Source organism: Salvelinus alpinus, chromosome 26 (assembly GCF_045679555.1).
Source record: "Salvelinus alpinus chromosome 26, SLU_Salpinus.1, whole genome shotgun sequence".
Classification (NCBI taxonomy): domain Eukaryota; kingdom Metazoa; phylum Chordata; class Actinopteri; order Salmoniformes; family Salmonidae; genus Salvelinus; species Salvelinus alpinus.
In genome coordinates, this window is record NC_092111.1 from 14,427,088 (window position 1) to 14,443,888 (window position 16,801).

The following is a 16,801-nucleotide window of genomic DNA, read 5'->3' on the forward strand; positions in this document are numbered from 1 at the left end:
ATCTACAAAGCACCATCCACTCACAGTTTAACCCTAAGGATGGGATGCCTCACTATGTGTGCTTGCTTTGCGTACTGCTCTTTGGGGTTAAGAAGACAATGTTGTCATTGATACACTTTCAGAAATCATTAGCAGAAGAGGAACTTTGTGAAGTTCAAAGGTCTTTGTCAACTTTTGTGTACATAAACATTGTGTGTACTGATTTTGATTGAAATAATCCTACGTTCACATAATTAAATATACACATCTGGAATTTCGAAATAATTTGTATAATGTTCATTGACCAAAATAAACCAATTGAAATGCATTATACACTTATTGTAAATGCATTATTCATGGTTACCTGCAGGCATACATTATATTCAATAAATCATTTTTCATAGGCTGCATCTTGCCTTCTTTGCATGCTCTCTGCGACTCTAGTCTATTCTCTCTCGTTGCTTACCTGCAGCATCAGCAATTTATCCGATTGCTGCACTGACTGACGCACTCTCCCCCTTCGTCTCTCCTCTCTACCCACGGAATTCCTCTTATATTGTACCCTTGCAATAAAACCATGTCTTATACTTTCCATTACACGTCATTAAACGTCACGAATAAGCCTACGTTGCGACGTCGCTCAAACAGTTCAACTGCATTGCCATGTGTCATCCCATCCCACTTTTACCCCATCGCTTTAGACGGACACATTGATCCTCCATCCTCTTAGTTGAATGAAAAAAGTGGGCAGTTCAAGATTTCATATTTGCCCTCACTGTCTCAAACGCTCTCTTTTCTCCCTGTCCTTTTCAGCCGGTCGGACGTACGCGTCCCATACCTGCATAGAGTTCCCAGTATTCTTGGGTACAGTATTGAACGTCGCAATATCCCGCGCGCACTGCACCAAGTGAGGGAGCCGATGCCGAAAAGACTTCCCATCCTTTCAACCCAAAAAATATTATAAAATCCAGGATTGGACAACCATTAATCGAAATGTTTGTCAAAATAATGCGGTAGGTGACGTTTTATTGATAATTTAGCCTAACAAGTTTGGACCGATGGCGTTTAAATGAGGGCAGAAAGTTATAGTTGGCTTTGTCAGAGTATATATATAGCCTGCACTTATGTGTGACATGCAGTTTTCTTTATTTCCTCTCATTGCTTTCCTTCCCCGGTGGTCCTGAATTTAGCCTACTCTTATTTACATGGCCTATAATAGGGCTACAAGCAGGATTAGACCGATTAGGGTCGTATTTCTTTTAAACTCACCTGCGCACTCAGAATGTTTTTTTCTAAAGAATAATGTTCCACGTTTCTTATTCTACAGTGAAAATCGGATGCGTAATTTGAACCTCTTTTCATCAGATTGAGAATAAATCCAGTAGCATAACTTTTCATTTCACAATCTCTCTGCATTGTCTTTTGACTGATGCATCTTTAACTTTGCTTTGTAGCTTAAAGTTTAACACTACAGAGCTTTGCAAGATGTTCCATAAACTGTATTTCCACATAAATACGCACTTTCATCAGCAGTATTATTTAGTAGGAGACACCTTCCGCCCATGGTTGGTTTAACCCTTAAGAGTCTATTGACGCACCCGTGCGTCAATCTAAGTGACATAATTTTTAAAAATCCCCATTAAAATCCATCAGTTTAAACTAGAGATATGTTTTTTGTGTACATGGGCTGCGTCTCAATGACCACATCCACCTATGTCAGCCTTCCGCATCTGTGGTGGAAGGTGGCCAAGATACAGTGGTATTTGTCAGACCATGAGATGTCCAAAAATCAGTCTTCTCACGAATAAAATCTGTAGCATACAAAAGGGTTCGGCCTAGAAACTAAAGTGACCACTCTATGGAAAGATGAGACTCTCGGGAATACTATGGTGTTCATACAAGTTAATGGAAGTATGGAGGTAGTTTGTGCCAACAAAAGTAAGGGGTTAAATATGTGTCCAAAAAAAATGCAAAATATTTCCTGACACTTAAAAAGCTTATTCCTTATGATTTACTGTATTTTTCTTTACATTTATGTATTATTCAATGTGTTTCTAGTGGCAATAGTAGTAAACGCCAAATAAAATATTTTACCAAATCATATATAAAATATATATATATATATATATATATATATATATATATATATTAAACCACTAAAATCTCTATTCTATCCATCCATTAAAGCACAAAATAACTTTCCTTCACCACTTTCGTTTTTGCTGTCCTCTAGTACAGTACCACTCCTAGTACTGTCAGTTTAGACAGGGTCATAAATAACGCCTCTCTCACTGTCTTTCTTCTTTACTTTTCCTTCCTCTTTCTCCCACTCTGTCTATTCCCACTGGGCGCACACTGGTTGAATCAACTTTGTTTCCACGTAACTTCATTGAAATTGTAGGAATAGACGTTGAATTGACGTCTGTGCCCAGTGGGATTTCTCCTCCCTGTGAGCTCTCTATTTCACCCCCCCCCCCCTCTCTCTCTGTCCCCCTCTCTAATGTAGTCTCTTAGTGGACATGTTGCCTTTGGCATCACAGGCTATAAGCGTCAGTCTTTGGTGCAGCCAAAAACGTGATTTTGCTGTGTTTTATATATATTTCCACACTATGAGGTTGGAATAATACTGTGAAATTGTGAAAAGGATGATAATGCCCTTTTAGTATAAGAGCTGTTTGAAAAGACTGCCTGAAATTTTTGCCTGTTTTGGTGGGATGGAGTTTTGGCCTGCCTGGTGACATCATCAATAGAACAATAAGAAAGACAGCTCCAAACCTCTCTGCCAATAACAGCTAGTTTTCAGTTTTCCACTCCCCACTCAGACCACTCCCAGACAGTCTTAGCAAAATTATTTTTGTTTCTTTTTGAGAATTTTTATTGAAAACACTCACAGTAAGGTACTTCATTCTTACCCAGAAATAAAAATGCCTGCTTTGGACCTTAAAGCCTAATAAGTAGCAACTGTGACGGGACAAAACCGTGGTGATATTTCATTTTAACAGGAACTCTTTTCTAAAGAGAGTCGTTGCTTATTCACATGATGGGTTTTGACCCCTGCGGCACTGCTTAGGAACTTTAATCTAGTGGAACCAATATGATTCTAGCTAATAACTACCAAACTATTAACAATATTGAACTTCAGGGCACATTTTAGCCAACCTATGATGCCAGATATGGTTTCAAACGGCTGGTGACACTGTGGGCGTATATTACTTGTTACTACCGCTAGCTTGTGTACTTTGTTGCTACAAAGGTTGTTGTCTATATCCCACATTACAGTAGAACACCCACCCCCCAAGATATTTTTGAGAGATACAGTCTTGAAAAACAAATGTTATTGCCACTATTGGTTGTGAATGTGAACTTCTGAAGAGTTCATCAACCACTGGTAGGTTGTACAACTATGTTGAAACCAGAGTTGGGGTCAATTCAATTTCAATGCTTTTTTAGTTTATTTGAAGACACTTTCTGATAGACTCTGGGTTCAATCAAATGACATTTTCAACCAACCGTTTCCCACCCAAGAAGCTTAAATTTCAATAGTGGGGTGGTTGTGTGATTCACACACTTTTTGATGGCTAAATGAAATGGAAGGATAGATGGATAAACTCAATAGATCTATTAGCATTTACAATCTCTATTGAATCTCCAGTCCAGCCCAAAGAACATAGAATAATCCTGACTAGAGATTTCCAAGTCAATGACATCAATCTCCCATTGACATCAATACTTGATTTACATGAAAGTTCGAATTACAGCACACACACAATTTTCAAGTTACGATGCGGCCGTAAGTTGGGGGAGTTGGGAGAGTAAATTTCCCCGAAGGGACTTTTTTTTAAATGTTAACAGATATGAGTGATTTATGAATTTGAGGAAGCAGGTTTGAGGAACAAGCAAAACCCTATCTGAGGTCTACATGGTTGTTAAAGGGATAGTTCACCCAAATTACATTGTTTCCTTTGAACCCAAAGTGTGGATTTTTGTTTCAGAGTAAGGAAACAAATAAGTAATGTGGGTGAACTATCCCTTTAACAGACAAGGTTGTAGGGAAGATTCAGAGGTAGTATTTTAAAAAAGGAACTTGAACTAGCCTTCTGTATTCATTGATAAAGGGGCAGTTAGACGAATGAACTAGGGTTACGGAGGTTAGACCAGTGATGAAGAGACTAAGAGCTGAGAGAATTAAAAACAAGCGGCCAACCTTCTCTTGTGTATCTGGGCCAGAACATTCCTTTTGTAATTTTCTATAAAACAACATGTGGATGTTGTGCCGTTGCTAGGCCGTGCAGAGACTGCTAAAATCCTCTGCTTTCCCTGTGACACAGTCTCCTCAGTCTTCTCATCCGGGAAACCAGGACATCATGCACCTTTTTGTCTTTCATCCCACCCTGCAGGAGGCGAGAGCAGGACGCTCTGAGTGCACTCTGTTTCTCTGGCTTTTACCACGCAGCCTCGGGGACTGTGGGCTCCTTTAGTTCAGTTCAGTAATGGACACGGTATATAGGGGGAGAAGAGCGGGGGGATGGGGAGTGGGAGCATAAGCAGAAAAGTGAGAGGTGTCCATATAAGTGAATGGGCCTGAACAAATACTGATGGAAGTGGAGAGCAGGAGGTAAGGAGGGAGAGTAAGATTATGTCTAAACTTAACACTCCATTAAGCAACCTTGAAATGAAGTGACAGAAAAGGTAACCTCACTAAAATGGTTGCAAGTGTCAGTGCTGTAACACCCAGAGCTTGTAGCTGTTTATGTGATTTGACCTTGATATGGCTCTTGTACAGTACAAGTGTTTGATATCCTAATAAAGTGCAGCATGGGTTGTGATAACCTATTTTCAAAGTCCCCACAATTACTCCTCAACAGCTACATAAGCGGTTTACTTGCATTGTGCCTGTCTTTTTGTGTCTGCATAAAGCGTCCATCATGGTCCAAACCATGTGTTCTACAATAATGGACCGTTGGCTTTCAAATTTTCCACGCGGCTCATGCAATTTTCTTCAACGGTCAACACATTCAAATGAAAAAAGGACGCGTACATGGAGCCACGTTGGTTGGGAATTTTAGGAAGGTGCGCATTCGGACAGTGCATCCCCCCCGGTGGATGATGGTCTCAGAGCGGCGTAGCTATGTCACAATGGGATGCAGTACTAACACGTCTCAGAGTCTGTGGACAATGATTTACGCTTTAAGAACTGGTTGAAAGTGCCCTATTTTGTACTGTGTCATGTACTTGAGGATATTGCACAGGCAGCTTTTTCTGGACATGGCAGTGCTGTTGGTGGCGTCTCTGGGCCACGCTTGAGTTCTATTCACTGTTTTCTTAATTAAAAAGAGCAGAAAAGCTGACGGCACAATAACTGGTCAAGGACGTTCTTTCTGAAAGATGTGGCCTAGAGGGGCACCAAAGAATCAGGCTTGACGGCCATTTCATTCACCGTCATCAGTCTGTCGCCATTAGGACGAACACAAACCTGTGTTTATGGATACTCGTGTAACAAGGATACAGTTTGAGACGCCCTTGGTTAGTGTCCTCTTCATGTGGTCATTGCTTTTCTTCAAGTCCCGTTTTAAGTGATTCCTAGTATCTGTTGGCTTCTTTTTCCATAAAATAAAGAAAACGGGCCAGTGTCTCTTGTCCTGTAATTTTCCAATGTGGACTTTTGTAAGAGAATGGGTATAAAGTGAAACACAGTGTGCAGCTGTCCACTCGCGCGCCGCTCGCCTTTTGTCCGACGTTTTCCAGTCAAGAATATTAATGGCTGCCTGTCTGTGGAGCTAACCCAGCTGGCGCGAATACAAACAACATTTATTCCACCACAAGGCATGGTGTCGTTTTATACGACACTTGTGTCTGTTTGTTTGCACTGTGTTTGGAGTCCTTTGACTGGATTTGATATACAGTAACAGCAATGATGAGAGTAAGGTTGAAAAAAAAAAAAGCATAGATGAACGATCTGTGTGCTGCAATTGACTCAATTGCGAGCGACTCCAGCGTTGACGCGTGAGGCTAAACTTATCTGCTGTTTTGGTCCCGTGAAGCACACCCGTACATGCGCAGATACTACAGTTGAAATCAGATGTTTACATACACTTAGGTTGGAGTCATTAAAACTCAATGTTCAACCACTCCACAAATTTCTTGTTAACAAACTATAGTTTTGGCATGTCAGTTAGAACATCTACTTTGTGCATGACACAAGTGATTTTTCCAACAATTGTTTACAGGCAGATTATTTCACTTATAATTCACTGTAATAATTCACTGTAATTCACAATTCCAGTGGGTCAGAAGTTTACATACACTAAGTTGACTGTGCCTTTAAACAGCGTGGAAAATCCAAATCAGAGTCAGGTAGGTACAGGGTCAGGACAGGCAGAAAGGTCAGAACTGGGAGCATCATGCTGTTGGGATGTTTTTCCATGGCAGGGACTTGGAGACTAGTCGGGATCAAGGGAAAGATGAACGGAGCAAAGTACAGAAAGATCTTTGATGAAAACCTGCTCCAAAGTGCTCAGGACCTCAGACTGGGGCAAAAGTTCCCCTTCCAACAGGACAATGACCCTAAGCACAAAGCTAAGACAATGCAGGAGTGGCTTCGGGACACGTTTTCTGAATGTCCTTGAGTGGCCCAGCCAGAGCCCGGACTTGAACCCGATCAAACATCTCTGGAAAGACCTGAAAATAACTGTGCAGCAATGCTCCCCATCCAACCTGACAGAGCTTGAGAGGATCTGCAGAGAAGAATGGGAGAAACTCCCCAAATACAGGTGTGCCAAGCTTGTAGCATCATACTCAAAAAGACTTGAGGCTGTAATCGCTGCCAAAGGTGCTTCAACAAAGTACTGAGTAAAGGGTCTGGATACTTATGTAAATGTCATTTTTACGTTTTGCTTTGTCATTAAGGGGTATTGTGTGTAGATTGATGAGGGGGGAAAAAACAATTTAATCAATTTTAGAATAAGGCTGTAACTTAATAAAATGTGGAAAATGTCAAGGGGTCTGAATACTTTTCGAATGCACTGTATGTACTAGGTCGCCCTTGGTCAAACGAATGAACGTGGCTCTGTTTTGAGGGTGTCTGGGGGTCATTTAGTAGGCTAGTAGTAAGCTCTGTGAAACTGAGTTGGAGGTGGATTGGTGCAACTGGTGCTTGATTATTAGAATTTCAGTCACATAGAATGACAAAAAAAGCCTGAGCCAAGCCAGCTGGATAGGAGTGAACTCCCCCAACATGAACACACACACACACACACACACACACACACACACACACACACACACACACACACACACACACACACACACACACACACACACAGTATTTATATGTATTTTGATGAGAGGACCTTCTTCATTTAATGTGAGCAGGGCTGTGTTTTTGGGGCAGCTAACAGACTCTGCTTGTCTCTAAAACAGTGTCTGCAGTCAAAGTGACTTAATTGTCCACTGTGTGGGGGGGGGGGGGGCAGGATCGAGTTTGGGAAACCCTGAGCTAACCTAACGTAGCCAGGCATAAAAGAAACGCCTGAAACAAGATCCCCCACATTCTGGTCTTGACAATAATAAAGAACTGTCAGGGGAGGTTCTCTTCTGCACTGTTCAACCAGTCCAGTAAATGTGAAGGTGGGGTTAAGATGGAGTGTTACCTTGATAACGTCCATTTGTTGGCAACTCCACTAAGGCTACCAGTCAAAACGTTCAGGGAGATTCCTCCGTCCTCCTCTCCTCCATGACCAGGAAACCCGTTGAGTGGTCGAGGAGTGTCAGTTCGTTAGTAGGCGAACACAGGAGTGTCCTCCTCACCTCAGTAGCCTCCTCTTGCGAAGTGCGTCCTCTACGTATTCTCCGCTGAACATTTAAAAAAAAAGTCTGCCACACCCCCTTTGAATAAGCTGTTGCGCATGCACCAATTTAAAAATGATACGCTACTTATCCTTGTATCTATAAAATCTCTAGCACAACTAGCTAAATGTGTTTTTACTACTTCATACATTTATTTTGGGTTACCACACCTTTAAACGTCAAGCGCTAGTGAAGAAGGTCTCATTTCAAAGAGATGGATTTGTTTACACGTTTCCTCCCGTTCTCTGCTTGATTACCTTTGACCTTTTTTAAAAAGAGGGGAGGACAGAGGAGAGGTCGCAAGGAGTTGAGCAAACCAATTGAGATTCTATCTTCATCATTGATGGAAGAGAGGTTTTTACGACCAGCTAAGCCAAACGGCAGCAAACTAGGCAATATAAGAAAAACGGGGATGACTTAATGATGTTATAATGAGTGAAATCATCATTTTATAGGTGACTAAACTGGTGGTCAAGGCACACAAAATGTAATTGTTTTAATTTATGTGAAGCAAAAGGTAAAATCATACCCTTTTGGAGAAGGATCTGAAACGTACTCAAAAGTATGTAGTAAAGTTTGTTGCCCTGTCCTTCTGAAAAGGGCCTGAAAAGTATTTAGAAAAACATTAAAAGAAGGCAAAAATTAGGCTTCTTCTGCTGTCTTTTGTGTGAGGTGAAAGTAAAAGCTTTGTTCAGTTAACTTTCCTGAAACGTACTCACTCAAAAATGCTTCTGCCCTTATTTGTGTGATGTAGACGTTTATGGTCCCCCCCTTTCCATCGTGGCCGACTCTGTGAGTTCGTGTGAGGTCAGTGAGAGCGGCCTGCCATGCCTGCTGAGCTAATAACAGGGCCAGACTGGCGAAGGAGCACTGGCAGGCAGCCCTGGGCTATGCAGACATGTAATTTGCTCGTGGAGGTGATGAATCGCTTCCGGTCAGATGTGGATTTACTACTTTTTGGGGGCTGAGCTACTGCTCCTCCCATGCCTCTGTGTCCTGTATTAGGCTTTCAAAGCCCCTGATCTTTTTATTTAATTTAATTGTGACCGTTTAGTCTTTACTTTATTCCCATAAATGGTAAATGTTCTGTCCTCCCCCACAAATGTTTTCCTCGTGTGCTTTCCCCTAATCTCTTCATCAACTCCACTTTGAATCTCATCATCCTCTGTTTCACCACATATCCCCCTCTCTGCTCCTTCTCGCTCTCAGCTCTCCATCGATCTGTTTGACCCTGTTTATCTCCTTCAATCTACTTGTTTACCCTCTGGCATTGATCTAACATTTTAAAACTCATCATTCATTACATTTTGACCCCTCTGTCCTTATGTATACTCAAATCATAGAGGGTAAATAATGTAGGAGTAAAATAAGCTTTAAAAAGAATATTGTAACCAATTGGCGAAGTAGAGATTGTTTCTTCGATGCGGTACAAACAAGGTGCATTTGCCATAGGGTGTATATGGAATATGTCCCATTTTCCCCCCATCTCACTCTCACTACCTCTCCTCCACAGACCAGTAAGGTTCCTCCCCCTTCTGTGCGCAGTTTGCCACCTGACCATGGCTTTCCCCGCCCAAACAGGATACTCAGAAGGTACAAATCTTCTAAAGTGTCTTTTGATGGACTATTATTATATGAGATGGCAATCCATTGCATTAAACATTTTATTTTGAGATCAGGTTATTATTTTAAAGCGATACTTCGGGATTTTCTCCTTTATGTACTTCCCCAGAGTCAAATGAACTTGTGGATACCATTTTTATGTCTCTGCGTGCAGTTTGAAAGAAGTTGCTAACTAGTGTTAGCCTGATTGCTAACTAGCAGTATGCTAACTGTTCCTGTAGACTTACAGTCAAAGCTGTTCCTGTAGACTTCCAGTCATTGTGCTAATGCTAGTTAGCATTGGCATGCGAAACTACCTCTAACTTCCTTCATACTGGACGCAGAGACAAAGAAATAACCTTAGCAGCCCTGTGGTCCTCATGAACTAGAATTTAAAGCCTCAGTTGCTGTGTAGTAATTGCTGCATAATTGTTGCTGTTATGCTTGAGTTTGGAGATAGTTAAGATAAACATAAATTGTGTATAATTTATATTTCTATATATTCAACACGTACCTGATTAAAGTATTTGGTTTTCTGCCATTCCGTGATCATGGAATCACGGAACTCATCCGTGGAATATAAAAATTGCTGCAAAATCTTGAAGATTGTCCCCAAAATGCATTATTCACCACCACCACTAGAGGTCAATAGCCAGCCACTTACTCAGTAGCATTGTTTACTGACTGTGCCTCTCCTTCCTGACCTAGACAACAACCGTCAACTCCAGGTCACCATCTCCAAGACAACCCCCATCTCCGCTGCACACCTGGGCGGCTCCATCACAATCACCTGTCTGGTGTCCCTGTCACCTGGGCCCCCCTCATCCTCCTCGCCCCCCATCCCGCCCCGGATCAAGTGGAGCGTGTTGCATGAGGGGGAGCAGGAGGAGACAGAGATCCTGGTGGCGCGGGGTCAAAGGGTGAAGGTCAATGAGGCCTACAGAGAACGAGCCTCCCTGGTCAACTTTGCAGACTCGCCTGAGGACCTCTCCCTCTGGTTGGGGGAGCTGCGCTCAAGCGACACGGGGCACTACCGCTGCGAGGTGCAGCAAGGCCTGGATGACGCCAGTGATTTCACACAGATAAAGGTCAAAGGTAACAGAGGTTGTAGGAGTCGTTGTGAATTTTTGTGAGTTTTTTTATTTGTCTTGCAGTTTTTACCACATATTGTGTATCTAAGCCTGTCTGTATTTCTCTGTGTGTCTATGTTTCTGTTTGTGCACACGCGTGTGCATATAGGTGTGGTCTTCCACTACAGACACGCCTCTGGCCGCTATGCATTTTCGTTCAGTGAGGCCCAGAGGGCATGCGAGGGCATTGGGGCACACATCGCCACTCCCGACCAGCTTCTGGCAGCCTATTACGATGGCTATGAGCAATGTGACGCAGGCTGGCTCGCTGACCAATCTGTCAGGTAAACCCCAGTATCCACAACATGACCTATAATACAAAGACACATTTCTTAAAGTTGCTAGACTTTGTTTTGACTACCTGAGTTGTTAACGAGAAAGTGCTCAGGTGCCAAGGTTATAGAATGACAACCCACAGCAGTGAGCTAATTCACACGTCTAATAGGCTACTGGGGCTTTGAATTTGGCCCACTGTGTTGTATGTAATACTATTTCACGCAGAAGCTGTTGCCCTTTTCTGGCAGAATGTGTTTTGACCTGACGGGAGCTGAATCCTCCTCCTGCTCACTCTAGTCCTGGTGTTAAATATGCTAGATTTCCTCATGTGTATTGTCATGGCTTACATGTGTAAGATTGGGACTGCATTTGGTCCATGTTTCCAACACAAAAAATCTTGCTAACAGATTATACAACAATGACTGAGGCCCGTCACCTGTCAGAGTTAGTCTGTACAATGCTTTCTATTCACAGGAAATACTAATATTTTCAGTTCTTGCACCTATTCTGCAGATATCCAATCCAAGTTCCCCGGGAAGGTTGCTATGGTGACATGGATGGCCGCCCGGGATTGAGGAACTATGGGACACTGGAATCAGAGGAGCTGTTTGATGTGTATTGTTATGTGGAGCATATTGATGGTAAAAAACAACAACTTGTGAATAGCTTATCGTAAAAAGTCAGTGTGAAAAGCTCCCTGTAAAAAAGGATGTAAATGTGATTCTACAGAGCAATAACGTATGTTTGTAAGTCTGTGACATTGCATCAAAAATCATAAAGGACAAAATATTAAGGACACCTGCTCTTTCCATGACATAGACTGACCAGGTGAATCAAGGTGAAAGCTATGATCCCTTATTGATGTCACTTGATAAATCCACTTAAATCAGTGTAGATGAAGGGGAGGAGACAGGTTAAAGAAGGATTTTTAAGCCTTGATGCCAATGAGGCATGGATTGTGTATGTGTGCCATTCTGAGGGTGAATGGACAAGACAAAAGATTTAAGTGCACTTGAATGGGGAATCGTAGTAGGTGCCAGACACACCAGTTTGAGTGTGTCAAGAACTGCAATGCTGCTGGGTTTTCCATGCTCAACAGTTTCCCCTGTGCATCAAGAATGGTCCACCACCCAAAGGACATCCAGCTAACTTGACACAACTGTGGGAATTATTGGAGTCAACATGGGCCAGCATCCCTGTGGAACGTGTTCAACACCTTGTAGAGTCCATGCCCTGACAAATTGAGTCTGTTCTGAGGGCAAAAGGAGGATGCAACTCAATATTAGGAAGGTGTTCCTAATGTTTTGTACACTCAGTGTAGTCTTCTATGTAAATTTGTCAATTCAGATGCTTTGTCGTCATATATTATCATGTGTTCTGAAGGCACTCTATCAAATGACTGTTAGGTCTCCTTAAAGGGATAGTTCACCCAAATTACAAAATAACATATTGGTTCCTTACCCTGCAAACAGTCTATGAACAAGGTATGACAGCAATCCATACTTTTATTTCGTTTCCCTGGTACTGTTTCCACATGCTAACGTTTTAGCATTCAGCATTTGTGGCACGATTCAAGTCATGGGACCGATATTAGCATTTTTCACGCATCATGTTCAAATCATCTATAAATGACTTTGTGAGCTTCACAATTGTAGATGCTTTCGGATTATTTGGACATGATGTGCGAAAAATGCTAATATCGGTCCCATTTCTTGAATGGGATTTGTGCCACAAATGCTAAAACGTTAGCATGTGGTAACAGTCCCAGGGAAACTAAACTAAAGCATGGATTGCTTGTCATTGTCATACCTTGACCATAGACTACTTACAGGGCAAGGAAACCCATATATAATTTTGTAATTTTGTTGAACTATCCCTTTAAGTTACAGGTATGGAAGGTTTTTAGCTAGTAGACAGAGTACACACTTTAGATGAGTCAGATCATTAGTATTTAAACAGCATACACTTTAGACATTGACAGCACTTTCCCTCCAAGGACAGTTACAATACCTTTTTTTATGTGTAACATATTCAAAGTCAATTTCCCAACCAAGGTCTCATTCTCCCACGTGTCCAGCCTTTTGTGTTTTTCCAGATACTGCAGGGAAATGAAGGATCTAGGACAAGCGTCTGGAATCTAATTCCCATTAGGGGTCTAACACGTGACCCTTTTGTGTAGGGGAGGTGTTCCATGGCTCTGCCCCTCAGCAGCTGTCATTGGACGAGGCTCGGGCTTACTGCGAGAAGGAAGAGGCAGAGCTGGCTACCACAGGGCAGCTGTACGTTGCATGGAGCAAGGGTTTGGACAGCTGCAACCCTGGCTGGCTGTCTGATGGCAGTGTGCGGTACCCCATCATCATCCCTAGGGAGCGCTGTGGAGGGCCTCAGGCAGGGGTCAAGACTCTGTATCGCTACAGCAACCAGACAGGCTTCCCTGAATCATCCAGCCGCCATGATGTTTACTGTTTCAGAGGTCTGAGTATTGTACTGGACTAATTCATTGTAAAATAGATAGTTTTAGTATTGCCAGAGATTTGTCGGATTGCATGCTTCCGGCGATTCTGTTGTGATGTTATGCAGAGAAGGTGTTTGTCATATGAATGGAGATAAAACTATCTCTCTGAGTCCCCTGTCTAACCCCTGTTCTTCTCAGGTATTGGGAATCCTCACACTGATGCCCCCATGGACTACATGGCCACTGAGCCAGAGGACATCGGACAAGATATTGTCGTTCTTATGGAGCCTGCTGAGGAGCTCCATCTGAGCCAGGATACCGAGCAAGTGGAACGAGAGGCCCAGAGTGTACTGGAATCCCTCCCTGTCTTCCAGTCGGCTCCTGCTCAGGAGGACCTGCAGGGGACTCCCCCTACTGCCCTGTCAAGCACAGAGGTCCCCCTCACCCATACAGCCTCTTCCCAGGACATTCTCCAGCCCTTTGACGAGACTTCACTTCCTGTAGAAGAAAACTACCACTCCCAGCATGCTATTTCACTACCCAACACCTCCAGTGAGCCAGACTCCCTCCACGAAGAAGACTATTACTCCCAGCATTCTACTTCACTACCCAGCACCTCCAGTGAGCCAGAATCTCTCCACGAAAGAGACTATCACTCCCAGAATTCTAGTCCCATACCCAGCACCTCCAGTGAGTCAGACTCCCTCCACGAAAGAGACTATCACTCCCAGAATTCTAGTTCCATACCCAGCACCTCCAGTAAGCCAGACTCCCTCCACGAAGGAGACTATCACTCCCAGAATTCAACTTCACTACCCAGCACCTCCAGTGAGCCAGACTCCCTCCACGAAAGAGACTATCACTCCCAGAATTCTACTTCACTACCCAACACCTCCAGTGAGCCAGACTCCCTCCACGAAAGAGACTATCACTCCCAGAATTCTACTTCACTACCCAACACCTCCAGTGAGCCAGACTCCCTCCACAAAGGAGACTATCACTCCCAGAATTCTAGTTCCATACCCAGCACCTCCAGTGAGCCAGACTCCCGCCACGAAGGAGACTATCACTCCCAGAATTCAACTTCACTACCCAACACCTCCAGTGAGCCAGACTCCCTCCACGAAGGAGACTATCACTCCCAGAATTCTAGTTCCATACCCAGCACCTCCAGTGAGCCAGACTCCCTCCACGAAGGAGACTATCACTCCCAGAATTCTACTTCACTACCCAACACCTCCAGTGAGCCAGACTCCCTCCACGAAGGAAACTATCACTCCCAGAATTCTACTTCACTAACCAACACCTCCAGTGAGCCAGACTCCCTCCACGAAGGAGACTATCACTCCCAGAATTCTACTTCACTACCCAACACCTCCAGTGAGCCAGACTCCCTCCACGAAGGAAACTATCACTCCCAGAACTCTAGTTCACTACCCAACACCTCCAGTGAGCCAGACTCCCTCCACGAAGGAAACAATCACTCCCAGAATTCTAGTTCACTACCCAGCACCTCCAGTGAGCCAGACTCCCTCCACGAAGGAGACTATCACTCCCAGAATTCTACTTCACTACCCAACACCTCCAGTGAGCCAGACTCCCTCCACGAAGGAGACTATCACTCCCAGAATTCTACTTCACTACCCAACACCTCCAGTGAGCCAGACTCCCTCCATGAAGGAAACTATCACTCCCAGAATTCTAGTTCACTACCCAACACCTCCAGTGAGCCAGACTTCTTCCACGAAGGAGACTATACCTCCCTTCCATCTACTTCACTACCCAGCACGTCCAGTGTGCTAGACTCTCTCCACGAAGGCAATTCCAGTCTCTACCAGCTAGTGCTGGAAACAACCCCAGAATTCCCAGAGCCGTCCTACGAGCCACACAGACATTACCAGCCGATGCCAGAGATGAACCCGGAGGAACCTGACTACCAACAGTCAGGATCTTCCAAGCACTTCCAGCCGATGCCAGAGACCAATCTCGAGTTGGATCAAGTGGAAGCCAACTACAGCACAACAGGAGGTAACCAGAGTCATCGGGAGAATACAAAAGAGACTACCACAATGGCCTTTGAACCCATTGAGAATGCTACCGAGGCACGTGGCCGTGCCACAGAGAGAAGACACAAAGAGATGATCGTGGGAGAGCCTGAGGAGACATCCATCTCGACCGAGTCCCCGGGAGAGCTTGATCCCCGCCCAGCATGGTCTACCCTCTCCCCCCACGCAAAGGCAACCTCAGTGTGGTCGCCCCTGGATGGATCTGGAGATGTGTCCCAAGGTATGGCCAATGTGGCAGCCAATTCCTAAAGTACTTAGGGCTATAGCTTTATGATACATGACATGATGTTACTCCTAACTCTATTTACTTTGTCATTGTGGAGCCGTGTAGCACTTGATAATCATGCAACAAAATATTTATTGTACTTTCTTTACAGAGATAGAACTAGGTGTCCACCAGGAAATCCATACAGACAGATCCCCCACCTCCTCCTCCTCCTCCTCCTCCTCCTCCTCCTCCTCCTCTCCTCCTTCACCACTCACATGTCTGCCACCCCTGGAGTCACCAGCATCCCCAGTGAGGAGCAGACAGGAGTTATGCATTCAAGCAGCATCTTATCTGGACCGGATCATTCTGAGGAGCTGGGACTGGATGTGTACTCCACAGTAGGCCATCCACAAGTAACCTCGCAGGGAACTTCCTCCACTAGGCCGGAAGGCCGCACCAATCTAGATTTTGAGGGTATCGTCATTCCAGAGAGATTGGTACCTTCAGGAGAAGTGGAACTGGCACCAGGGGAGTCTGATGAGGAGCACCTGGGGTCTGGAGAGGGCATAGCCACTACCGAGTCTCCAGACCTCTCCACCACCTCCCAGCTGCCCGTCGAGTTTACCACTATGGGCTATCAAACAACGACAATGTCCAGAATAGAGATGGATCCCACAACCACGGACCCTGAAGAAGACGGAAGTGGACATGAGCCAAGCACCGATGAACCATCCCTGGAAGAAAAAGTTACCGTCTTCCCCCTTGAGTCGCAAACATCCAGCTGGGATCTGCACCGCACCACCTCTGCACCCCAAGATTCTCAGGACGACCTTGAATACAGCGGGGAACCCCTTTCCACCTCTTCCCAGACAGATCTTCCAGACTCCTCAGAAGAACCTGATCTGTTTGGGTCAGACTCCTTGTCCACCTCAAGTACGGGTCCCACCGCAGCCACCATGTCCACATCCACCATGTACACCTCCACAGAGTGGGCCACACGGACCTGGAGCCCCACCACCTCCACAGAGTGGGCCACACGGACCTGGAGCCCCACCACCTCCACGACACAAGGTCCCCCAGAAATATCTGAGCCGGAGAGGGTGACGGCTCTTATGCCCCCCGTGGATCAGGGCCGGTTGGATCTGGAATTCGGCCTCACCCAGCCACCCACCCTGCTCATGTTGCCCAATGAGAGGGCTGCCGTGGGCAGTGCCAGGAAGATTTCAGGTAACACTAGAGC

The 16,801-nt window shown here is 44.5% G+C and overlaps 1 protein-coding gene across 1 annotated transcript in view; it reads left to right on the forward strand.

The window, feature by feature from the left end:
- The first annotated feature begins 664 nt into the window (after positions 1–664).
- LOC139554799 (brevican core protein-like) overlaps positions 665–16,801 on the forward strand; it is a 29,999-nt gene continuing 13,862 nt past the window's right edge. The window contains 9 exon segments of the mRNA XM_071367954.1: positions 665–992; positions 9,338–9,417; positions 10,135–10,521; positions 10,666–10,840; positions 11,346–11,473; positions 13,012–13,305; positions 13,486–15,573; positions 15,731–15,837; positions 15,840–16,788. Of these exon segments, the coding sequence (XP_071224055.1) occupies positions 988–992; positions 9,338–9,417; positions 10,135–10,521; positions 10,666–10,840; positions 11,346–11,473; positions 13,012–13,305; positions 13,486–15,573; positions 15,731–15,837; positions 15,840–16,788 (4,213 nt within the window). The 5' untranslated portion in view covers positions 665–987.